Source organism: Choloepus didactylus, chromosome 11 (genome assembly GCF_015220235.1).
Source record: "Choloepus didactylus isolate mChoDid1 chromosome 11, mChoDid1.pri, whole genome shotgun sequence".
Classification (NCBI taxonomy): Eukaryota; Metazoa; Chordata; class Mammalia; order Pilosa; family Megalonychidae; genus Choloepus; species Choloepus didactylus.
The window spans coordinates 4149309-4170094 of record NC_051317.1 but is presented as its reverse complement, the minus strand read 5'-3'; the positions used below and the strand labels follow the sequence as shown (position 1 = coordinate 4170094).

At 42.7% G+C, this 20786-nt stretch overlaps 1 protein-coding gene across 3 annotated transcripts in view; it reads left to right on the top strand.

Moving 5' to 3' along the window:
* Positions 1-20021, top strand: part of TENM2 (teneurin transmembrane protein 2) — a 1024030-nt gene extending 1004009 nt beyond the window's left edge. For 2 of the 3 annotated variants that reach the window (XM_037799532.1, XM_037799531.1), the window contains 2 exons: positions 16144-16274; positions 18692-19453. In XM_037799532.1, coding sequence (XP_037655460.1) covers positions 16144-16274; positions 18692-19453 — 893 coding nt within the window. Of the gene's footprint in view, positions 1-16143; positions 16275-18691 lie in introns of all 3 variants that reach the window. The other variant, XM_037799530.1, reaches the window with a different exon arrangement.
* Positions 20022-20786: the final 765 nt, after the last annotated feature.

The window sequence follows — 20786 nt, the reverse complement described above, 5'->3', positions numbered from 1 at the left end:
GTTCCTCTGCTTCTTGAAATCTGGTATTATGTGTCTCAAGAATATTTTCAATTGGATCAACAGTATCTTTTATTTCCATAAAATCCACTATTTTTAAATTTACTCTTGCAAATTCTTCTGTATGCTCTTCTAGGGTCTCCTTCATGTCTTTTATAGCCTGAGATGTAATATTGATATTTGTGTGTAATTCTTTGATTAATTGTGCCAAGTTTTATGTCTCTTCTGGCTTTTTAATTTGTTCATTTGGCTTGTCTTATATCTTCTATATCCTTCAAATGCTTTGTAATGTTCTTCTGGCTTTGGGGTATTTGCTTATCTTAACAGGGTTATTTTGGGAAGTGCAGAATTAATTGAGCCTTTATATATAATTTGGTTTGCTGGAGTGCAGTTTCCAAATCTTACCAGCAGGTGGCTCTCTCTAGTAGGTCTTCCCCAAACTTCTGTGCAGTGGGCTGAGTCCAAACCGGGTGGGGAACCAATCAGTGCACTGAATCTCCATGTGCTCTAGGGAATCCCAATCCTGGGGCTGCAATGTAGCCCCAGCAGGTAAGCAGGGAGCCTGATCAAGGGCATCCCGCAGGTGGGACATGGTCCCTGCCTGCCAGTTCTCTGCCTGCTTTGCACCCACGAGTCTCTGGAGTGAGGGAGGGCCTTCCGATTGCCAGTATGGTGCCCTTCCTTTCCCTGCTTCATGCTGTTGAACCTACCTGGACTTCTGTGGGGGGGAACAATCACAGCCCATCCCCCACAGGAGCTCCCCACTATCTGGCTGTGGAGGATCACCCCCCAGCAAACTGTCAAGATATGTGGACTGGAGTGGAGAGCCACTGCTCACTCCCTTGCCTGGTGGCAGTTTTGGTACTGTGGGGGACCCTCTATGGCCAGTCACACCATGGAACCTCCAGCCCCTTTCTAATTAGTTTCACAGAGTTCTCGAGAAGAAGCCTGTTCTGCCTCACCTACTTTTCCATCTTCCTGGAAGTCTGAGTTAATTTTTGTACAGGGTGTGAGGTAGGGGTCCTCTTTCATTCTTTTGGATATGGATATCCAGTTCTCCCAGCCCCATTTGTTGAAGAAACTGTTCTATCCCAGTTCAGTGGATTTGGGGGCCTTATCAAAAATCATTGGACCATAGATCTGGGGTTCTATTTCCACACTCCCAATTTGTTTCCATTGATCAATATGTCTATCTTAGTGCCAAACCAAGCTGTTTTGACCACTGTGGCTTTATAGTAGGCTTTAAAGTCAGGAATTGTAAGTCCTCCCACTTCGTTCTTCTTTGTAGAATGTTTTTGGCAATTCAAGGCCCCTTTCCCTTCCAAATAAATTTGCAACTATCTTTTCCAAGTCTGTAAAGTAGGTTTTTGGAATTTATTCATTAAAAAACACTTTTTTCATAGTAATCAATATGTTCATTTGCTGACTGTGGTGATAAATGCACAACTGAACGATGATACCATGAACAACTGATCGTACACTGTGGTTAATTATATGGTTTGTGAATATAGCTCTATAAAATTGTATGGAAAAATATAAACAGGGATAAACGTGCTGGAGAAAACTTGGAGAGAAGGATGTATGTATTCACTGTCAGGTAGGAGGTAGAATGGTATAGCCTTCCTGGAGGACAGTGGGGTGGTTCCATACGAAGCTAAGTTTGTGGGTGCCCTAAGGAGGTCCTGCAGCCTCAGTCGGGGACATTTACTTGGAGGATCTGAGAACAGGATCATGAATGGACATTTGCACACTGGTGTTTATGGAGAGAGCATGCATGATTTGCAATGGGTGGAGGTGGCCTAAGAGTACATTGACTGAGGAACAGAATGGTGAACTGTTGTGTGTTCTTACAATGGAATATTGAGCAACTGCAAGAAGGAGTGAAGCTGTGAGACATGCAGCGAGGTGAATGGAACCTGTAGACAGCATTCTGAGAAAACTACGCCAGAAACAAAGACAAACACTATAATGCCTCACCAATATGGACTAACTACAATGTGTAAACTCAGAATGGAAACTTAGAGCATAGCTTATCAGGGGACCACTTATTGTAACAGTTCCTAGACTGGAAGTTCTTACAGCAGGCACATCTATTCCTGAATGGTAATGGATATCTCCAGATTCTGAGATGCTGATCCCTTTGTGTATAACCTGATCGATCCCTGGAACTTTGGGTATCTGTGTGACAACAGTGATTCTTATGTTTACACATTTCATGTTGTCCTTCATTTCCCTGTGAGCCATTTCAAATTTTTCAGTATTTTTTCACCATTAGTTCTTTTGTGCATTCACATTCAATTGCTCTGTCCCCTATGATCTTTCTTCTGCCTCTTCAAAGTTGCTGTTATTTGTCTCTAGTATATATATTTTTATTCCATTTTACTGAGATATAATACATAACATACATTCAAAGTGTACAAAATCAGTTGTTCACAGTATCATATAGTTGTGCTTCATCACCACAATCAAACTTTGAACATTTTTGCTACTCCAAAAAATAAAATTAAAATTACATACAAAGTATCCCATTCCCCTCCTCCCATTGTTCATTTACTTTTTTAATACAGTTTGAGATATATTCACACACCCTACAGTCATCCACAGTGTACAATCAGTTATTCACAGCACCATCACACAGTTGTGCCCTCATCACTAAAATCAATTTTTGAAACTTTTCCTTACTCCAAGATAAAAATAAAAGCAAAAAAGAAGTCCCAAAACTCTCCATCCCACACTATCCTTCATCCAATCCTTGTCCCCATTTTTTTACTCATCTGTCCACACACTGGATAAAGGGAGTGCAAGCCAAAAGGTTTTCACAGTCACACAGTCACACTATGCAATCTACATAGTTATACAGTTGTCTTCAAGAATCAAAGTCACTGGGTTGCAGTTTGACAGCTTCAGGTATTTCCCTCTATCCATTCCAACACATTAAAGACTAAAAGGTAATATCTATATAGTGCATAAGAATACTCTCCAGTGTGACCTCTTGACTCCATTTGAAATCTCTCAGCCACTGGAACCTTATTTTGTTTCATCTCTCTTCCCACTTTTGGTCAAGAAGATCCTCTCAGCCCCACAGTGCTGGGTCCAGGCTCATCTCCAGGAGTCATTTTCTACGTTGCCAGGGGGATTCACACCCCTGGGTATCACGTCTCACATGGGGAGAGGGGGCGGGTAGTGAGTTCACCTGCCAAATGGGCTTAGAGAGAGAGGGGGCCACATCTGAGCAACAAAGGGGCTCTCTGGGCGGGGGGGGGGGGACTCCTAGGCACAATTGTAAGTAGGCTTAGCTTCTCCCTTGCAGCAACTAGCCTCACAAGGGAAAGCCCCCAGATTGAGGGCTCGGCCCACTAAATTGGCAGTTCACAGGAAAATCAGCAATAGCCCAGGTGGGGAAGTCCAACACCTCCGCATTTCTCCCAAGTTCCTCAGGCGCCCCCACAAATATACTTTTACTCTCTGCCCATGTCACTCTGGGATGTATTGAGATTTCAACCCAACCTGTACAAACTCACCAAATCCCACTTCCCAGTCACCACTCCATGCACCTGTGGTATTCAAACAAGCTGATCATACAAGTTAAATTATCTGGTGTGCTACAGAAAATATAGATCCTGCACCAGATAAACATCTTCTCCCTTGGTCTCACACAAAAGCGGTGGCTTTAAAACCCAGTCAGTATTGTCCTCCACCCCTGGGTCTGACTTGCCTCAGTCCCAACCAAATTGTCTTCATTTATATCTCCAATTGAAGTCTGAATTCTTGTTCTGCTCTTTCAACAGTTGCCATAAGGAGTAATACTAACATTCATAGCTGCCAAGTTCTAGCTCTGAGTCTTAGGTGTCACACAGACATCCAAAGTTCCAGAGACCAATGAAGCCACACACAAGGAGCTCAGCATCTCAGATGTAGAGATAACCATTATAACTCAGGAATAGATGTGACTGCTGGTAAGAGCTTACAATCAAGGGACCATTACAATAAGGCCTCCCCTGATAAGCTGTGCCCTAAGATTCTGTTCTCATAGTTTACACACTCTAGCTAGTCCATACTAGTGTGGCATTATAATGTTTGTCCTCTTGTTTCTGGCATGCTTTACTCAAAATGCTGTACTCAAGATTCATTCACCTAGTTGCGTGTCTCACAGCTTCATTTCTTCTTGTAGCTGCTCAGTATCCTATTGTATGCATACACCACAGTTCACCATTCTGTTCATCAGTCAATATACTCTTAGGCCACCTCCATCCATTGCAAATAGTGAATACTGCCGCCATACACACTGGTGCAGAAATGTCCATTCCTTTCCCTGCTCTCCGATCTTCCAAGTATATACCCCATACTGAGGTTGCAGGACCTTGAAACCCCCACATACCTAGCTTCTTATAGGACCACCACACTGTCCTCCAGATAGGCTACACCATTCCACTTCCCCACCAACAGTGAATACATGCATCTCTCTCTCCAAGTTCTCTCCAGCACTTGTGTCCCTTGGTTTTTGTTTTTTTTTTCCCTGCAATTTTATAGGGATAAATTCAAATACCATACAGTCATCTACAGTGTACAATCGTTTACAGTTTCATCATATAGTTGTGCATTCATCACCACAATTAGGACTTACACATATTTGTTACTCCAAAAAAGAATTTAAACAAAATAATAAAAAAGGATACAAGGAAAAGTAAAAATAGAATAAAATACAGCAATAACGTCAGTCAACACCACCACTACCAAGAATCCTGTACCCCTCCCTTATACCCTTGTCTCTCAGACATTTAGTTTTGGTGTATTCCTTTGTTACATTTGATGGTAGCATAGTGCATTGTCACTGTTAACCCCAGACTCCAGTTGCATTGGTTATATTTTTTCCCCCAATGCCATCTCTTTTTCCACATCTTGCAAGGTTACCGTTCATTTGTTCTCCCACATGTAAAAACACTTCTACATTTGCATTTTTAGTCATCATCGCTGACCACTCTAAGTTTCACTAAGTTACACACTCCCAGTCTTTATCGTCCATCCTCCCCTCTGATATCCTACATGCTCCCAGCCCTTCTCTTTCCACTTTACTCACAGACATCTTTGGTCAGTGTACCTGCATCACTGTGCTATCATCACACAGCATCGCACTCCCCATTTCTGGATCTACATAGTCAATCCTGTTTAACATTCTATAATCCTTCAGCATCAAGTGCCTAGTCTCTACCAACCTTCTATCTCCTGATAACCTGTGTTCCCGGCTGTAACTCTCAAAGGCTATTCATTAATGTTAGTTTACATAGTGAGACCATACAGTATTTGTCCTTTTGTTTCTGGCTAAGTTCATTAAGCTACCTCTTACTCCCTAGCCAACTTTCCCCCAACTTCACCTGTGCACTGTGTAGGGTCCAAATCAGGTTGAAATCCAATCAGCACACCAGTTCTCTGTGTGTACTGAGGACTGAACCCTGCACAGCTCAGCAGGAAGTCCGCTTAAGGGCGCAGTGAGTCTGGAATTCCCAGACATGCAAGTGGACCACTCTCGAGCTGCAGGGCCACGTGTCTTACCCTCCAGCTCAAATGCACCACAATCCCTGTGGGCTGTGCACCGTGAGCCTCTAGGTTTGGGGGAGAGCTCCTGGTGCTTCCATGCGTCGCCCTCGCCTCTCCCCACTTCTCACACGGGCACACTGAAGACTTCCACGGAGTAAGAGTAAATGTGGTAACCACAAGTCTGCTGAAGCCCAAGTTCCCTCACAGGAGCTCCCAGCGGCAGGGCTGTGAAGGGTTATCTCCCCAGCAGGGCGTGGAAAGATGCTCCCTCCTGTGCTTAGCACCCAGCTCCAGCTGCCAGTCTCCAAGTGGTCTGAGTTGAACACACTCACCCTGTCCTTTCAGACGCAGTCTCTCTGCCGCTGCATCCAAGTGTCCACTATGTGTTGTTGAGTTCCCTCTCCAGCCAGTTGCACCCTGGAACCACTGTTCTGGGCCCCTTCTGCCCCTTATCCAGTCCCTTTCACAGAGAAGAAGTTTGCTCTGCCTCTCCTATTCCACTATTTTCCTGGAAGTCCAATCTGTATTCTTTAATTACTCTTAAATTCTCTATGGCTGATGTATGTAAATACCAAATTATTCAAAGACTTTGTCCATGTCCAAGGAAAATGTATGTACCGTGGATCCCAGATTCCTTCTCATTAGAGGGTTCTTATATGCCCATGTGATTAGCAGCAATGTCAGTCTTAAATCCCTGTCAACAGTCTCAGGGTAGAAGTTACTTGTACTTTAGCCCCTTCAAAAGCATGTTTGCTGTCAGGTACAACTCCTCTGTCACACTTAAACTAGTCAGGGAAGTTTTTGCTGTAGGTGTACAGTGTTCATTCATTCATTTATTCTGCAGATGTTTTTTCAGCACCTATTTTGTGTAAGGCTTAGAGAGACATCAGTGAATAAAACCAATTTCAAAAAGCCCTGCCCTGGTGGAGCTTACATTCTAAATAATAAATATAATAAATATATAAATGATACAGCATGTTAGAATGTTAGTACTGTTTTGAAAAAAAAATAGAACGAGGTAAGTGGACTTAGGGTTGCTGAGGTTTTAAATATGGTGGTCAGAGTTGGCCTTAATGGAGAGATGATGTTTGTGTGGAAGTGTAAGAGAGAGCAGAGGCTACTTTAGGGAAGACCACTCCAGGAAGAGAAGCTGGCCAGTACAAAGGCTGTGAAGTGAGAGCATATCTGGCATTTTCAAGAACTAGCAAAGAGGCTGGAGCTCAGTAAGCCAGGGAGAGGGTGGTAGACCATGACACCTGAGAGAAAATGGAGGGGCATGTCCATAGAGACCTTCCGAAGGATTCTCACTCTTTCATTAAAGGGAAATGGGGAGTCACTGGAGCTCTGAAAAGAAGACAGCTAAGGTCTGCTGTGTTTAAGGCTCACTCTGGCAGTGTGCATATAAGGTTTGTGGGGCACAGAGGTGGAAGCAGGGCGACCAGTTAGAAGTCCAGGCAGCAGATAATGGACCAGGCAGAGGTGGTGGGAGTCATAAGAAGTGGACAGATTTGGCCATATGACCCAGCAATTCCACCTCTGAGTACATACGCAAGAGAACTGGAAAACAAGTGCTCAAACAAAAACTAGTTCACACTAGCTTTATTCATGATCACCAAGCAGGGGAACAACCCAAATGTCCATCTACTGATGAATGGATAAACAAAGTGTGGTTTAGCCATACAATGACTATTATTCCACCATAAAAAGGAGGGAAGTTCAGATACATTTTACAACATGGATGAACCTCGAAAACATTACGCGAAGTGAAATAAGCCAGACACAAAGTCACATATTATATGATTCCATTTTTATGAAATGTCCAGAATAGACAAATCCATAGAAATGTGCTTGCCAGGGGATGAGGGAGGGAAGAAAGGAGAGTGACTACCAATGGGTATGAGGCTTTTTGGGGTGTGATGACAATGTTCTGGAATTAGCTGGTAGTGATGGTTGCACAATGTTGTGGATTTACCAGAAACCACTGAATTGTACACTTTAAAATGGTTAAAATCATAGATTTTATGTTACATGAATTTTACCTCAATATAAAAGGATTTACTGGTGGATTAGATGTGAGGAGTGAGTAAAAGAGAGGGGTCAAATATGGGAGCTGAAGGATGGAGTTGCCATTACCTGAGAAGGAGAAAAACCATGGGTTGGGCAGGTTTGGGTAGAAAGACCAAGTGTTAAGTTTGGGGTGTGTTCAGTTTATGATGCAATTGAGAGAGTATCTAGAAAGGGGTCAAAGGACACCAGGGACTGCAGTTCCAGGGTGAGACCGGCCATAGAGGGTCCCCCACAGTATGTGGAGGGGACGCCCGACAAAAACAGAGGACAGACAGCAACAGCAAAACCACCACCAGGCAAGAGAGAGCAGCGGCTCTCCTCTCCCAATCACCCACCTTGATAGTTTGCTGGGGGATCCTCCACAGCCAGACAGCAGGGAGCTCCTGTAAGGGAACCCAGTGGGCAGCGAATAGTCTCCGCCCATGGTAGTCTTGGGGGTGAGGGGTGAAGGGTGAAAGTGGGAGAAGTAGGGAAGGGAGAGGCATAGTATCAGTGATCAAGACCCCCTCCCACACCCCCAGAGACTTGCAGGTGCAAGGCAGGCAGAGAACCGGCAGGCAGGGCCCACATTGCAGCCCTACGACCGGGATTCCCCAGAGCGCACAGAGAGCTGGTGCACTGATTGGTTCCCGAACCAGTTTTGACTCCTCTGAACACACAGGAGAAGCTCGGGGAAGACCTACTTGAGAAGGCCACCTGCTGGTAGATAGGGAAACTGCACTCCAGCAAACCAAATTATATATAAAGGCTCAATTAATTCTGCACTTCTCTATCAAGACAAGCAAATGCCCCAAAGCCAGCAGAAAATTACAAAGCACTTGAAGGATATAGAAGATATGGATAAGCCAAATGAACAAATTAAAAACCCGGAATAGACACAAAATTTGGAGCAATTAATCAAAGAAGTTACACACAAATATCACTATTATGGCTCAGGATATAAAGGACATGAAGAAGACCCTAGAAGAGCATAAAGAAGAATTTGCAAAAGTGAATTAAAAATATTCTTGAGACACACAACACCAATTTGAAGAAGTAGAGGAACAAATTAGCGATCTTGAGGATTGGGTGAGGGAAAGTGAAAGCACAAAAGAACAAATGGTGGAAACAATTGAAAAATTTGAAATCGATCTCTGGGAAATGATGGACAACATGTAGTGCACAAATGTAAGAAACTTTGGTGTTCCAGAAGGGGAAGAGAAAAGGGTTAGGAGGAGTATTTGAAGAAATTGTTGGGGAAAACTTCCCAACCCTTTTAAAAGACATAAATATGCAAAACAAAGATGATCAATGAACTCCAAAAAGAATAAATCCCAATAAACACACTCCGAGACATATAGTGATTAGATTGTCAAATGCTAAAGAGAAGGAGAGTCTTCTGAAAGCAGCAAGAGAGAAGCAATTCACCACATACAAGGGAAACAACAAAAGACTAGATACTGACTACTCAGCAGGCACCATGGAGGTAAGAAGGCAGTGGTATGACATTTAAGATTCTAAAAGAGAAAAATTGGCAGCCGAGAATTCTTTATCTAGCAAAGCTCTCCTCAAAACTGAAGGAGAGTTTAAAACAAATGCTGAGATAATTTGTTAACAAGAGACCTGTCCTGCAGGAAATACTAAAGGGACCTCTACCAATTAAGAAAAAAGAAAAAAGAGAGAGGTCTGGAGAAGAGCACAGAACTGAAGACTATTAGTAAGGGTAACTTAAGAGGAAAAAAAGAGGGGAAAAAATAGATATAACAACTAAAAATCAAGGATAAGATGGCTGGTTCAAGAACTTCCTTCCCAGTAATAACTCTGAATGTGAATGGATTAAACTCTCCAATTAAAAGATACAGACTGGTGGAATAGATTAAAAAGTATGAGCCATAGATATGCTGTTTAGAACAGACTCCGAGTCCCTGTGACACAAAGAGACTGAAAGTGAAAGGATATTCTACAAACTGAAGCCAAAAGAAATCATGGGTAGCTATACTAATACCGGACAAAACAGAGTTTAAATGCAAAGATGTCGTAAGAGACTAAAAGGGACAATTCACCAAGAAGAAATAACAATCAAGGAGTGCAAAAGTATATGAGACAAACATTGGCTAAACTGAAGGTAGCAACAGACAAATCTACAATACTGGGAGACTTCAAGACCACTCTCTTCTACAGATAGAACTAAGACAGAGGACCAATAAGGAAACTGAGAACCTTAACAATACGATAAATGAATTAGACTGAACAGACATATATAGATCGTTACATCGCAAAGTACCAGGATATACATTCTTCTCTAGTGCCCATGGAACATTCTTCAGGATAGATCATATGCTGGGGCACAAAACAAGTCTTAATAAATTTAAAAGGATTGAAATTATTCAAAGCATATTCTCTGACCATAATGGAATGCAACTAGAAATCAACAATCACCAAAGAACCAGATCTTTCACAAACATATGCAGGTTAAGCAGCACACTCTTAAATAACCAGTGGGTCAAAGAAGAAATTGCAACAGAAATTCGTAAATATCTAGAGTCAAATGAAAATGAGAACACAACATATCAAAATCTGTGGAATGCAGTGAAGGCAGTGCTGAGAGGGAAATTTATAGCTCTAAATGCATATATCAAAAAGCAAGAAAGAGCTAAAACTAAAGACCTAACTGAACAACTGAAGAGGCTAGAGAATGATCAGCAAACTAACCTTAAAGTAAGTAGAAGAAAAGAAATAACAAAGATTAAAGCAGAAATAAATGACCTGGAGAATAAAAACAAAAACAAACAAAAAAAAAAACAATAGCAAGAATAAATAAAACCAAAAGTTAGTTCTTCGAGATCAACAAGATTGACAGACCCTTAGCTGGACTGACAAGGTCAAAAAGAGAGAAGACCCAAATAAATAGAATCATAAATGAGATGAGGATAATTACGATAGATCCCGAAGAAATTTTTTTAAAAATCATAAGAGGATATTATGAACAACTGTATGCCAACAAGCTAGATAATTTTGAGGAAATGGACAATTTCCTTGAAACACATGAACAACCTAGACTGACCCAAGAACAGAAGACCTCAACAAAGCAATCACAAGTAAAGGGATCCAATCAGTCATCAAAAATCACCTACAAATAACTCAGGGCCAGATGGCTTCGCAGGAGAATTTTACCAAACTTTCCAAAAAGAACGGACACCATTCCTGATCAAACTCTTTCAAAAAAATTGATGAAACAGTAACACTACCTTACTCATTATATGGAGCTAATATCACTCAGATACCAAAACCAGATAAAGACACTACCAAAAAAGGAAAACTATAGGCCAATCTCTCTAATGAATATAGGTGCAAAAATCCTAAATAAAATACTTGCAAATCAAATCCAAAGGCACATTAAAAGAATTACACATCACAACTAAGTGGGGTTCATTCCTGGCATGCAAAGGCGGATCAACATAAGAAAATCAATTAATGTAATTTAACACATTAACAAATCAAAACAGAAAAATCAAATGATCATCTCGGTAGATGCTGAAAAAGTATTCAGCAAAATTCAACATCCCTTTTTGATTAAAACACTTCAAAAGATAGGAATTGAAGGAAACTTCCTCAATATGATAAATGGGGTATGTAAAAAACCCACAGCCAGCATAATACTCAACAGTGAGAGGCTGAAAAACTTCCCCCTAAGATTGGTAACGAGACAAGGATGTTCACTGTCACCTCTATTATTCAACATTGTGCTAGATGTTCTAGCTAGAGCAGTTTGCCAAGAAAAAGATATTAAAGGTACCCAGTAAAGATGTAAAAGGTACCCAAATTGGAAAGGAAGAAGTAAAACAGTCGTTATTTTCAGATGATATGATCTCATATTTGAAAATTCCTGAGAACTTGACCACAAAGGTACTTGAGCTAATAAACCAGTTTAGCAGACTGGTGGGCTATAAGATTAATGTATATAAGTCAATAATGTTCCTATACAGTAGTAATGATCTAACTGAAGAGGCAATCAAAAACAAAACAAAACAAAAAACTCCATTCACAATAGCAACTAAAAAAATCAAGTACTTGGAATAAACTTAACCAAGGATGTAAAAGACTACTACACAGAAATTACAAAACTTTACTAAAAAAGGATTTAAAAAAAGGACCTACATAGGTGGGAAAATATTCCATACTCATGGGTAGGAAGACTAAATATTGTTAAGATGTCAGTTCTACCCAAACTGATCTACAAATTCATCCAAATGCCAATCCCAAAAGCAAGTTATCAAATTTATTTGGAAGTTAGAGGGACCTTGAATTGACAAAAACATCCTGAAAAAGAAGAACAAAGTGGGAGGACTTACACTTCCAGACATTGAAGCCCACTATAAAGCTAGAGTGGTCAAAACAGCATGGTATTGGTATAAAGACAGACATATTGATCAATGGAATTGAACTGAGAGTTCTGAACTAGACCCCCAGATATACGGTTGACGGATTGTTGATAAGGCCCCCAAATCTACTGACTGGGACAGAATAGTCTCTTCAACAAATGGGGCTGGGAGAGCTAGCTGTATAGCCATAACAAAAAATGAAAGAGGACCCCTACCTCACACCCTACACAAAAATTAACTCAAAGTGGATAGAAGACCTCAATATAAGAGAGAGTACCATAAAACTCCTAGAAGATAATGTAGGGAAACATCTTCAAGAGCTAGTATTAGGAGGTCCCTTCTTAGACCTTACACCCAAGGCACAAGCAATGAAAGAAAAAAGAGATAAATGGGAACTCCTCAAACTTAAAAGCTTCTGTACCTCAAAGGAATTTGTCAAAAGGTGAAGAGGCAGCCAACTCAATGGGAGAAAATATTTGGAAACCATGTATCTGATAATATCTTGCATATATAAAGAAATCCTATAACCAAACAACAGTATTACAAACAGCCCAATTATAAAATAGGCAAATGATATGAAATACAAATTGCTAAAAAACACATGAGAAAATGTTCATCTTCACTAGCTATTAGGGCGATGCAAATCAAGACCACAATGAGTTATCATCTCACCCCAATAAGAATGGCTGCCATCCAACAAACAGGAAACTACAAATGCTGGAGAGGATGTGGGGAAATTGGAGCTCTTATTCATTGCTGATGGGACTGTATAATGGTACAGCCACTGTGGAAGACAGTTTGGTGGTTCCTCAGAAAACTAGATAATCGAGTTACCCTACAATCCAGCAATTACACTTCTTAGCATATACCCAGAAGAGTTGAAAGCAGTGACATGAACAGACATTTGTCTGCCAGTGTACATAGCAGCATTGTTCACAATTGCCAAGAGATGGAAACAATCCAAATGTCATTCAGCAGATGAGTGGATAAGCAAAATGTGGTATATACATATGATGGAATACTATGCAGCAGTAAGAAGCAACAGGTCTCGAAACATATGGCAACATGGATGAACCCTGACGATATAATTCTGAGTGAAATAACTCAGACACAGAAGGAGAGATACTGTATGTTACTACTTCTACGAACTATCTGAAGAATGTAAAATCAATGTCTTATAATATAAGAATATTGGGAACCTAGTGATAGACAGTAGCTAGTGAGGGGGAATCATAATCTAATATGTTCATATATGTTAATGATGGTGAATTCAAAGGTATATTAATGGATGGGGTGACGAATGTTTGTTAATGGGATTCTAAGTATCGGAGCTGTATTGAAGGCAAATAGGAATGAAAGGGGTTTTTAAAGGCATGTTTCCCACAGATCAGCACCACAAGTATAGATAGGTGCTTGCATCATATACCTCTAAGTTATGACATTAGCACAGAGAGTTGACAGAAGAGTACATGGGAAAAAAACTACACAGTGCAAACTAGGGACTATAATTAATAGGAATACCATACTAGTATTACACAAATACTAGGGAGTCAACATCAGCATGTAGTGGTACTTAAAGCCCTGAGGCTGGATACGTCCACCGAGTTTTGAGAGCCTCCAGAGAGAAGTTCATGGACTGCCCCTTGGGCACCACAAAATGAAGAGGGTGGGGAGATAAGGAGGAACCAGCACAGGAAAATGAGTAGGTAAAAGGAAGACAAGAGAATGTGTTGTCCAGAAAGCCAAGAACAAAAGAAAGCAAGAGTGCCCAACTTGTCACATATTTCTGATAGGTCGAGTTAGATGAAGGTCAGGTCTGACACCAGACTTAGCCATAGTGAGGTCATTTGTGACCTTGACAAGAGTTGTTTCAGTGGAGTAGCAGGGGCAAAAGCCCAACTCAAAGGCGATGGTAGGGAAAGAATTGGAAATGAGTATAGAGAATTATTTTGAATTCAAGTTTTCCTGAAGGGGAGTGAGAAATGGGTGTTAGCTAAAGGGAGAAGTAGGGATGGGGGGATTTTTTTAAACATGGGAGATTTAGCAGCACATTTCTTTGGTAATGGCCAATCCATTTGAAGGAGTGAACTGATGATGATGTTGAGGAGAAAGTGAATTTCTGGAGTCCTTTCCATGAATAGGCAAGGGATGATGTGAGGTCGTGCACAGAGGAGGGGTTGAACGTAATCAGCTTGTCTGTAGTGACAGCAGGAAGGCAGGAAACATGGGTGCGGATGCTGGTAGGCTGGTAAAGGTGGTGGAAGTTTAGGGAAGTTCTCCTGTGGCTACATCAATTTTCTCAAGAGAATAGGAAACAAGGCCAGCTGCTAAGAAAGGGAGCAGGGAAAGGAGGTATTGGGTGTTTTAGGAAATAGGAGAAAATGTAAAATCATCTAGGAGAGTGGAAGAAAGAATGAATGGACTGGAATATGATTGCCAGGGAGCAGGAAGACACACCTGAGGTTCAAGATCATGCATTAAAAAGGACAACAATCAGCATGGTTATGCCTTTTGCTCCAGATACATTCAGCTGCACAGGTGCAAATATGGAATAGCAAAGACTACTGAGATTTCATCAAGTAGGTATGATGAAGTGAGAGAGGGCCAAGGGATCTGAGAGCATATACACGGGAATGATTCTAATGATTGTCATAGAATTTGTACCAGCTAAGAAGGGAAGAGTGTCCAGTTGTTGAGGGACACTGAAAAACAGATTGGGATGGATCAAAGGTCACGGGGAGGTTCAAAAGACTGTGGCTGATGGTACAAAAAGGAATAAGATAGAGTTGAGGCAGTGGTCAGAGAGCTCTGCATGAAACTGAGATAATGGGGGGATCACAAAAACGGGTGATAACGAGGTCCACAGTATGCCAATGAGGTTGATTAGGGAGAAGATCATCAAAAAAGACATTATCAGGGGACTAAGATGCCAGGGTGTTGGAAGGGTCAACTTCTGTAATGAAAGCACCAAGAATTAATTCAGGAGCAGAGTTGGAAAGAATGACAATAGACCAGAGGCTAAAAGCTTTAAGAAATGCAGGTGAGGAAGTGGCCTGGAGATCAGCAGTGACTGAAGCAGCAGTACTTGCACCTTTGGGTCGTGACTGCAGGAGAAAAGGCAGCCACCACGTTAGAGGGCTACAGGGACAGCGGTGTCCTCAGCGGAGAGAGGCGAAAGGAGACAGAAGAAGTTGAGACATGGAAGGCTTTGTGATGGTAAATGTGAGTTCCAGAGACTGCAATAGAAGTGTTTTAATGGAGTTGGGGAGAGGTGGAGATGGGACAGGAAAGGGTTTAGAATGCAAGACATGATGCGTGATCTTGAGGTACCTGTTAAAAGCAGGGATTAGGAGCATCATAAGGTTAGTCCTGGTGGTCTCCAGGCAGATGGTGTCGGTGAGGCTGTGTCGGGAGGGATGGATGTCCAGGATGCACTACTGATTGCTGTAGAAGAAGGAAAGGAGGCCTGGGGAGAGGCAGTCTCACTCAGCTTGCAGAGCTTTCTCTTGAGCTCTTTTTGAAGAGTACGAGGACAAAAGCCAGAAGACTAAGCATGTTCCACACATGGCCAGGCTCCTGAAAGCCTTTTTCCACAGCAAGCCCGCTCTGTGCACGCCTATCCAAATGCCCTAGTGCTAATATTCATCACTTATTCATCTGGTTGGTCTTTGTATCCCTAGCTTCTAACACAGTGGCTGGCTTACAGCAGCTGCCCTTAAACACTTGCCAAATGGAGGAGTGCATATTTATTGAGTGGTCCATGCACAAGGTTTTGTGATAAGCCCTTTACATGGATTCTTTTCTTACTCAATTCTCACAACAACCCAATGAGAAAGGTACAATTCCCAGTTCCTCCCAGTAAGGAACCTGAGCTAAAGGAGGTGCAGGAACTTGCCCAAGGTCACACAGCTAGGGAACTGGAAACTAGTTCTACCTTATTCTGGCATTGGCATTTGCAATCAATTCACCAATTCATTATCAATTGACCAAGTTTGGAAGGACATCTCCTTCCTAGACCCATGTAAAGAAGCTCTGAGCTGGACCTAGAAGACTTTCCCAAGCCCTTGCTTCCCTCTGCTACTGGATCCCACACCCAACCACCCGTTTTGTTCTCTCTCCAAGATCCTCTGCTGCTTTCCATCCATCATGATTTCAGAAGTCTTTTTTTTTCCCCCCACCACAGATGTGAAAAGCTGGCTTGTGATGTTTGGATTTCAGCTGAGCAACATAATTCCTGGCTTCCCAAGAGCCAAAATGTATTTTGTGCCTCCTCCCTATGAATTATCAGAGAGCCAAGCAAGTGAGAACGGACAGGTAAGCAGACGTTCCTGCCAAGAATCGAAATGACTCCATTTGTGACTCTCATTTGCAAACAGAACCACATGGAAGCCAAGGGCATGTCACTAGAGGAGGAAAACATTGGGGCTGGGTATAAAAGGGGCACGAGCTGTCATGACTTCCCAGGAAAGCAAACGTCAGTACTGTCACCCGTCTGGCCCAGCACATATTTCTTCCTAACCTCGATTATTACCTTAATTGTGGTATCATTATCTGCTCAGTATATACCCTTGAGCTACTCCTTGATTAACAATAGCACAGAGAAATCTAGCAGCAACCTACCATCTGTGCTGCCCATAAGAGCATAACCCTTTCAGCTTTTATGGAAAATAATAAAACTGGTTTGCAGTTTCTGTCCCATTAAAGAACATTTTTATGCCCCACATAAAACCTCTGTGCTTTATGGCCCAAATGTATATACATTGAGTTTTCAGAACATAATTTGTGCTGGGGTCTTTCAGTGACACCCAAAGGAGTGTAAGTTTCAATGTGGGTGCAGCAGAGATCTCCACCACGGTCAGGTAGGGGTAGAAGTCAGCATGCAAAAGGCATCCTCTCCTAACCTCCGCTACAGAACCATGCTTGGCACTGTAAAAGATGGCAAGGTCTCAGCTGCTCTGAATAATTGTCCAGATTGTATAACTATAGCGAGGCGAGGAGGAGCTGCTGGGTAATTGAGAACCGTGTTCTTGCAGTGCTGCCCCTTGGGGACCACTCAGCAGATAAATAGCCATCATTTCTCTCATTTATCTAAGTGCCATTACCTTCCAAATACAGCCTCTTCCATTATCCCAGTCTGTCCCCCAACCGCCAATTGAGATAAGTTGTAATTTGTGAGTGGAGAACTCAAGGCTAAGGAGATAATGGTGATTTTGACCCTCTGCAGAACAGGGCCAGGATCCAAAGCAACAGACTCCACGCCTGAGGATATTCCCTCTGGCCCAAGAAGCCAGTATCTCTTGTCCTAGTTCTCCTCAAACTTTAATATGCACACAGATCACCCAGGGAATCTTTTTTTTTTTTTTTTTTTTTTTTTTTAATCATCATTTTATTGAGATATATTCACATACCACGCAGTCATACAAAACAAATTGTACTTTCGATTGTTTACAGTACCATTACATAGTTGTACATTCATCACCTAAATCAATCCCTGACACCTTCATTAGCACACACACAAAAATAACAAGAATAATAATTACAGTGAAAAAGAGCAATTGAAGTAAAAAAGAACACTAGGTACCTTTGTCTGTTTGTTTGCTTCCCCTACTTTTCTACACATCCATCCATAAACTAGACAAAGTGGAGTTTGGTCCTTATGGCATTCCCAATCCCACTGTCACCCCTCATAAGCTACATTTTTATACAACTGTCTTCGAGATTCATGGGTTCTGGGTTGTAGTTTAATAGTTTCAGGTATCCACCACCAGCTACCCCAATTCTTTAGAACCTAAAAAAGGTTGTCTAAAGTGTGCGTAAGAGTGCCCACCAGAGTGATCTCTCGGCTCGTTTTGGAATCTCTCTGCCACTGAAGCTTATTTCATTTCCTTTCACATCCCCCTTTTGGTCAAGAAGATGTTCTCCATCCCACGATGCCGGGTCTACATTCCTCCCCGGGAGTCATATTCCACGTTGCCAGGGAGATTCACTTCCCTGGGTGTCTGATCCCACGTAGGGGGGAGGGCAGTGATTTCACCTTTCAAGTTGGCTTAGCCAGAGAGAGAGGGCCACATCTGAGCAACAAAGAGGCATTCAGGAGGAGACTCTTAGGCACAAATACAGGGAGGCCTAGCAGGGAATCTTTTTTAAATGCAGATTCTGATCCAGTAGGCCTAGAGGAAGGCCTGAGATTCTGCTTTGCTAACGGTCCCAGGAGATTGCAGAGCTGCCGCTGCCGGCCACGCTTGGAGAAGCAAGGTCTTACCCCCAAGGAAGTTAATGAATATTCAGGGCTTTGGGCCCAAACAAATCTGGGTCAAAGCAGCAGGGGTGACAGCTGCTCAGACAAACACCCTGCCCTTCAGGTCAGGATATCCCTGGGTCTGAAGTAGGTACGGCAACTGCCAACCCATCAAAACACTGAGTGGCTCTATCCTCTCCAGCAGTGGCTAAATGGGTAGGTGCTTAGGTCAACCTGCAGATGCCGACCAAGTGATGCAACTCCTTCGCCTGCTTTTTAGTTGGCGGCACACTTATGAGGTGAACGGGCTACACCATCAGAGCACTGATAACCAGTCAGCCTGTCCTAGATCCGAACCTTAGGGCCATATTATGTCCTATCTGTACCAACACAACACTCGTCTTTGGAGGGGAGTCCAAGCACATATCTTTCTCTTTTTTAACGAGCATCCCAGCCTATCATCTCAGTTTTCTGTGTCTTCTTATGCCCGCAGCTCATTACGGGTGTCCAGCAGACGACAGAGAGACACAGCCAAGCCTTCCTGGCCCTGGAAGGGCAGGTCATCTCTAAAAAGCTCCACACCAGCAGCCGCGAGAAGGCGGGCCACTGGTTTGCCACCACCACGCCCATCATCGGGAAGGGCATCATGTTTGCCATCAAGGAGGGGCGGGTGACGACCGGCGTGTCCAGCATGGCCAGCGAGGACAGCCGCAAGCTGGCTTCTGTGCTGAACAACGCCTACTACCTGGAGAGGATGCACTACAGCATCGAGGGCAAGGACACCCACTACTTTGTGAAGATCGGCTCAGCCGACGGCGACCTGGTCACACTGGGTACCACCACCGGCCGCAAGGCACTGGAGAGTGGCGTGAACGTGACCGTGTCACAGCCCACGCTGCTGGTCAATGGCAGGACTCGAAGGTTCACCAATGTGGAATTCCAGTACTCCACGCTGCTGCTCAGCATCCGCTACGGCCTCACCCCCGACACCCTGGACGAAGAGAAGGCGCGCGTCCTGGACCAGGCGAGACAGAGGGCGCTGGGCGCCGCCTGGGCCAAAGAGCAGCAGAAAGCCAGGGACGGGAGAGAGGGGAGCCGCCTGTGGACTGAGGGTGAGAAGCAGCAGCTGCTGAGCACGGGAAGGGTGCAAGGCTACGAAGGCTATTACGTGCTTCCCGTGGAGCAATACCCAGAGCTTGCAGACAGTAGCAGCAACATCCAGTTTTTAAGACAGAATGAAATGGGAAAGAGGTAACAAAATAATCTGCTGCCATTCCTTGTCTGGATGGCTCGGCAGGGTAACTGTTATCTCCTCTCCTAAGGAGATGAAGACCTAACGGGGGCACTGAGGCCGGGCTGCTTTAGGGATACCAAGTGGCAAGAAAGCTCACATTTTCTGAGTTACAATGCTACTCTCCAAGCGAGAAGTCCCACATCCTGAAGTTAAGCCTGGCTGAAAATTCTGAGGACAAACAAACGAATGAATGAGCAAACAGACGAAATGTTCCAAGTTCCCCTAACATATGACCCACTTGTTCTGGGTCTAGAAAGAAAAGAGATGCAAAACATGCGAAAGGAACAACAACAATAAAAACAGAAAACACAAACACACCGACCAAGAAACAAAGAGGAGAAGGCCTCATATACTATTACCTCACTCATCCACACGTGAGCGAAGCCGGTCATCTAAGAGGAAGGTAGCAACTGTCCGGCCCAGGAACGCAGTTCAGACTGCTCATTGGACAAGTACTTTAGACGTTTTCGTTTAAGCAAATACAGGTGCATTTAAAACACGACTTTGGGGTGATTTGTGTGTAGCAACTGGGGCGGGAGGGGCAGGGGCTAACAGTGAAAGAGTGAGCACTGGAAATACTTTTTAAAGAAAAAAAAAAAGTACAAGGAGAAAAAAAATCACTATCAAAAAATCAAAGCAAAATAAAACCATCCACCGTCCAGCACTTAACTCTCAGGTCCCAACTTAGTCTGGCCTGAGCTAATTTATTTGAGCGCAGAGTGTAAAATTTAATTCAAAAAGGGTGGCTATAATCACTACTGATAAATTTCATACTCTTTTGTCTTTGAAGATTCCATTGTGGACAGTAATACGCAGTTACAGGGTGTAGTCTGTTTAGATTCCGTAGTTTGTGGGTATCAGTTGCAGTAGAGATGTGACCTCGTGACACTCTTTTGCTAACGGCACCACTTCAGATCACCCTGTACATACATGAGCCGCAAGGCACAATCACTGTTTCAGATTTCAAATTATTAGTGTGTTTGTTTGGTCCAGAAAACTGAGACAATCACATGACAGTCACCACAAGGAGAGAAAATTAAAAAAACAAAAACAAAAAAATTTAAAAAAAAACAAAAACCAAAAAAAAGTCTAATAACTTTGGTACAGGAACTTTTTGTAATATATATGTATGACTTGTTCATCGAGTTTTTATATTAATTTTAATTTGCTGCTAAGCAAAGACTAGGGACAGGCAAAGATAATTTATGGCAAAGTGTTTAAATTGTTTATACATAAATAAAGTCTCTAAAACTCCTGTGGACACTGGTCTTCTGTGGAAATGCTTTGAGATAAG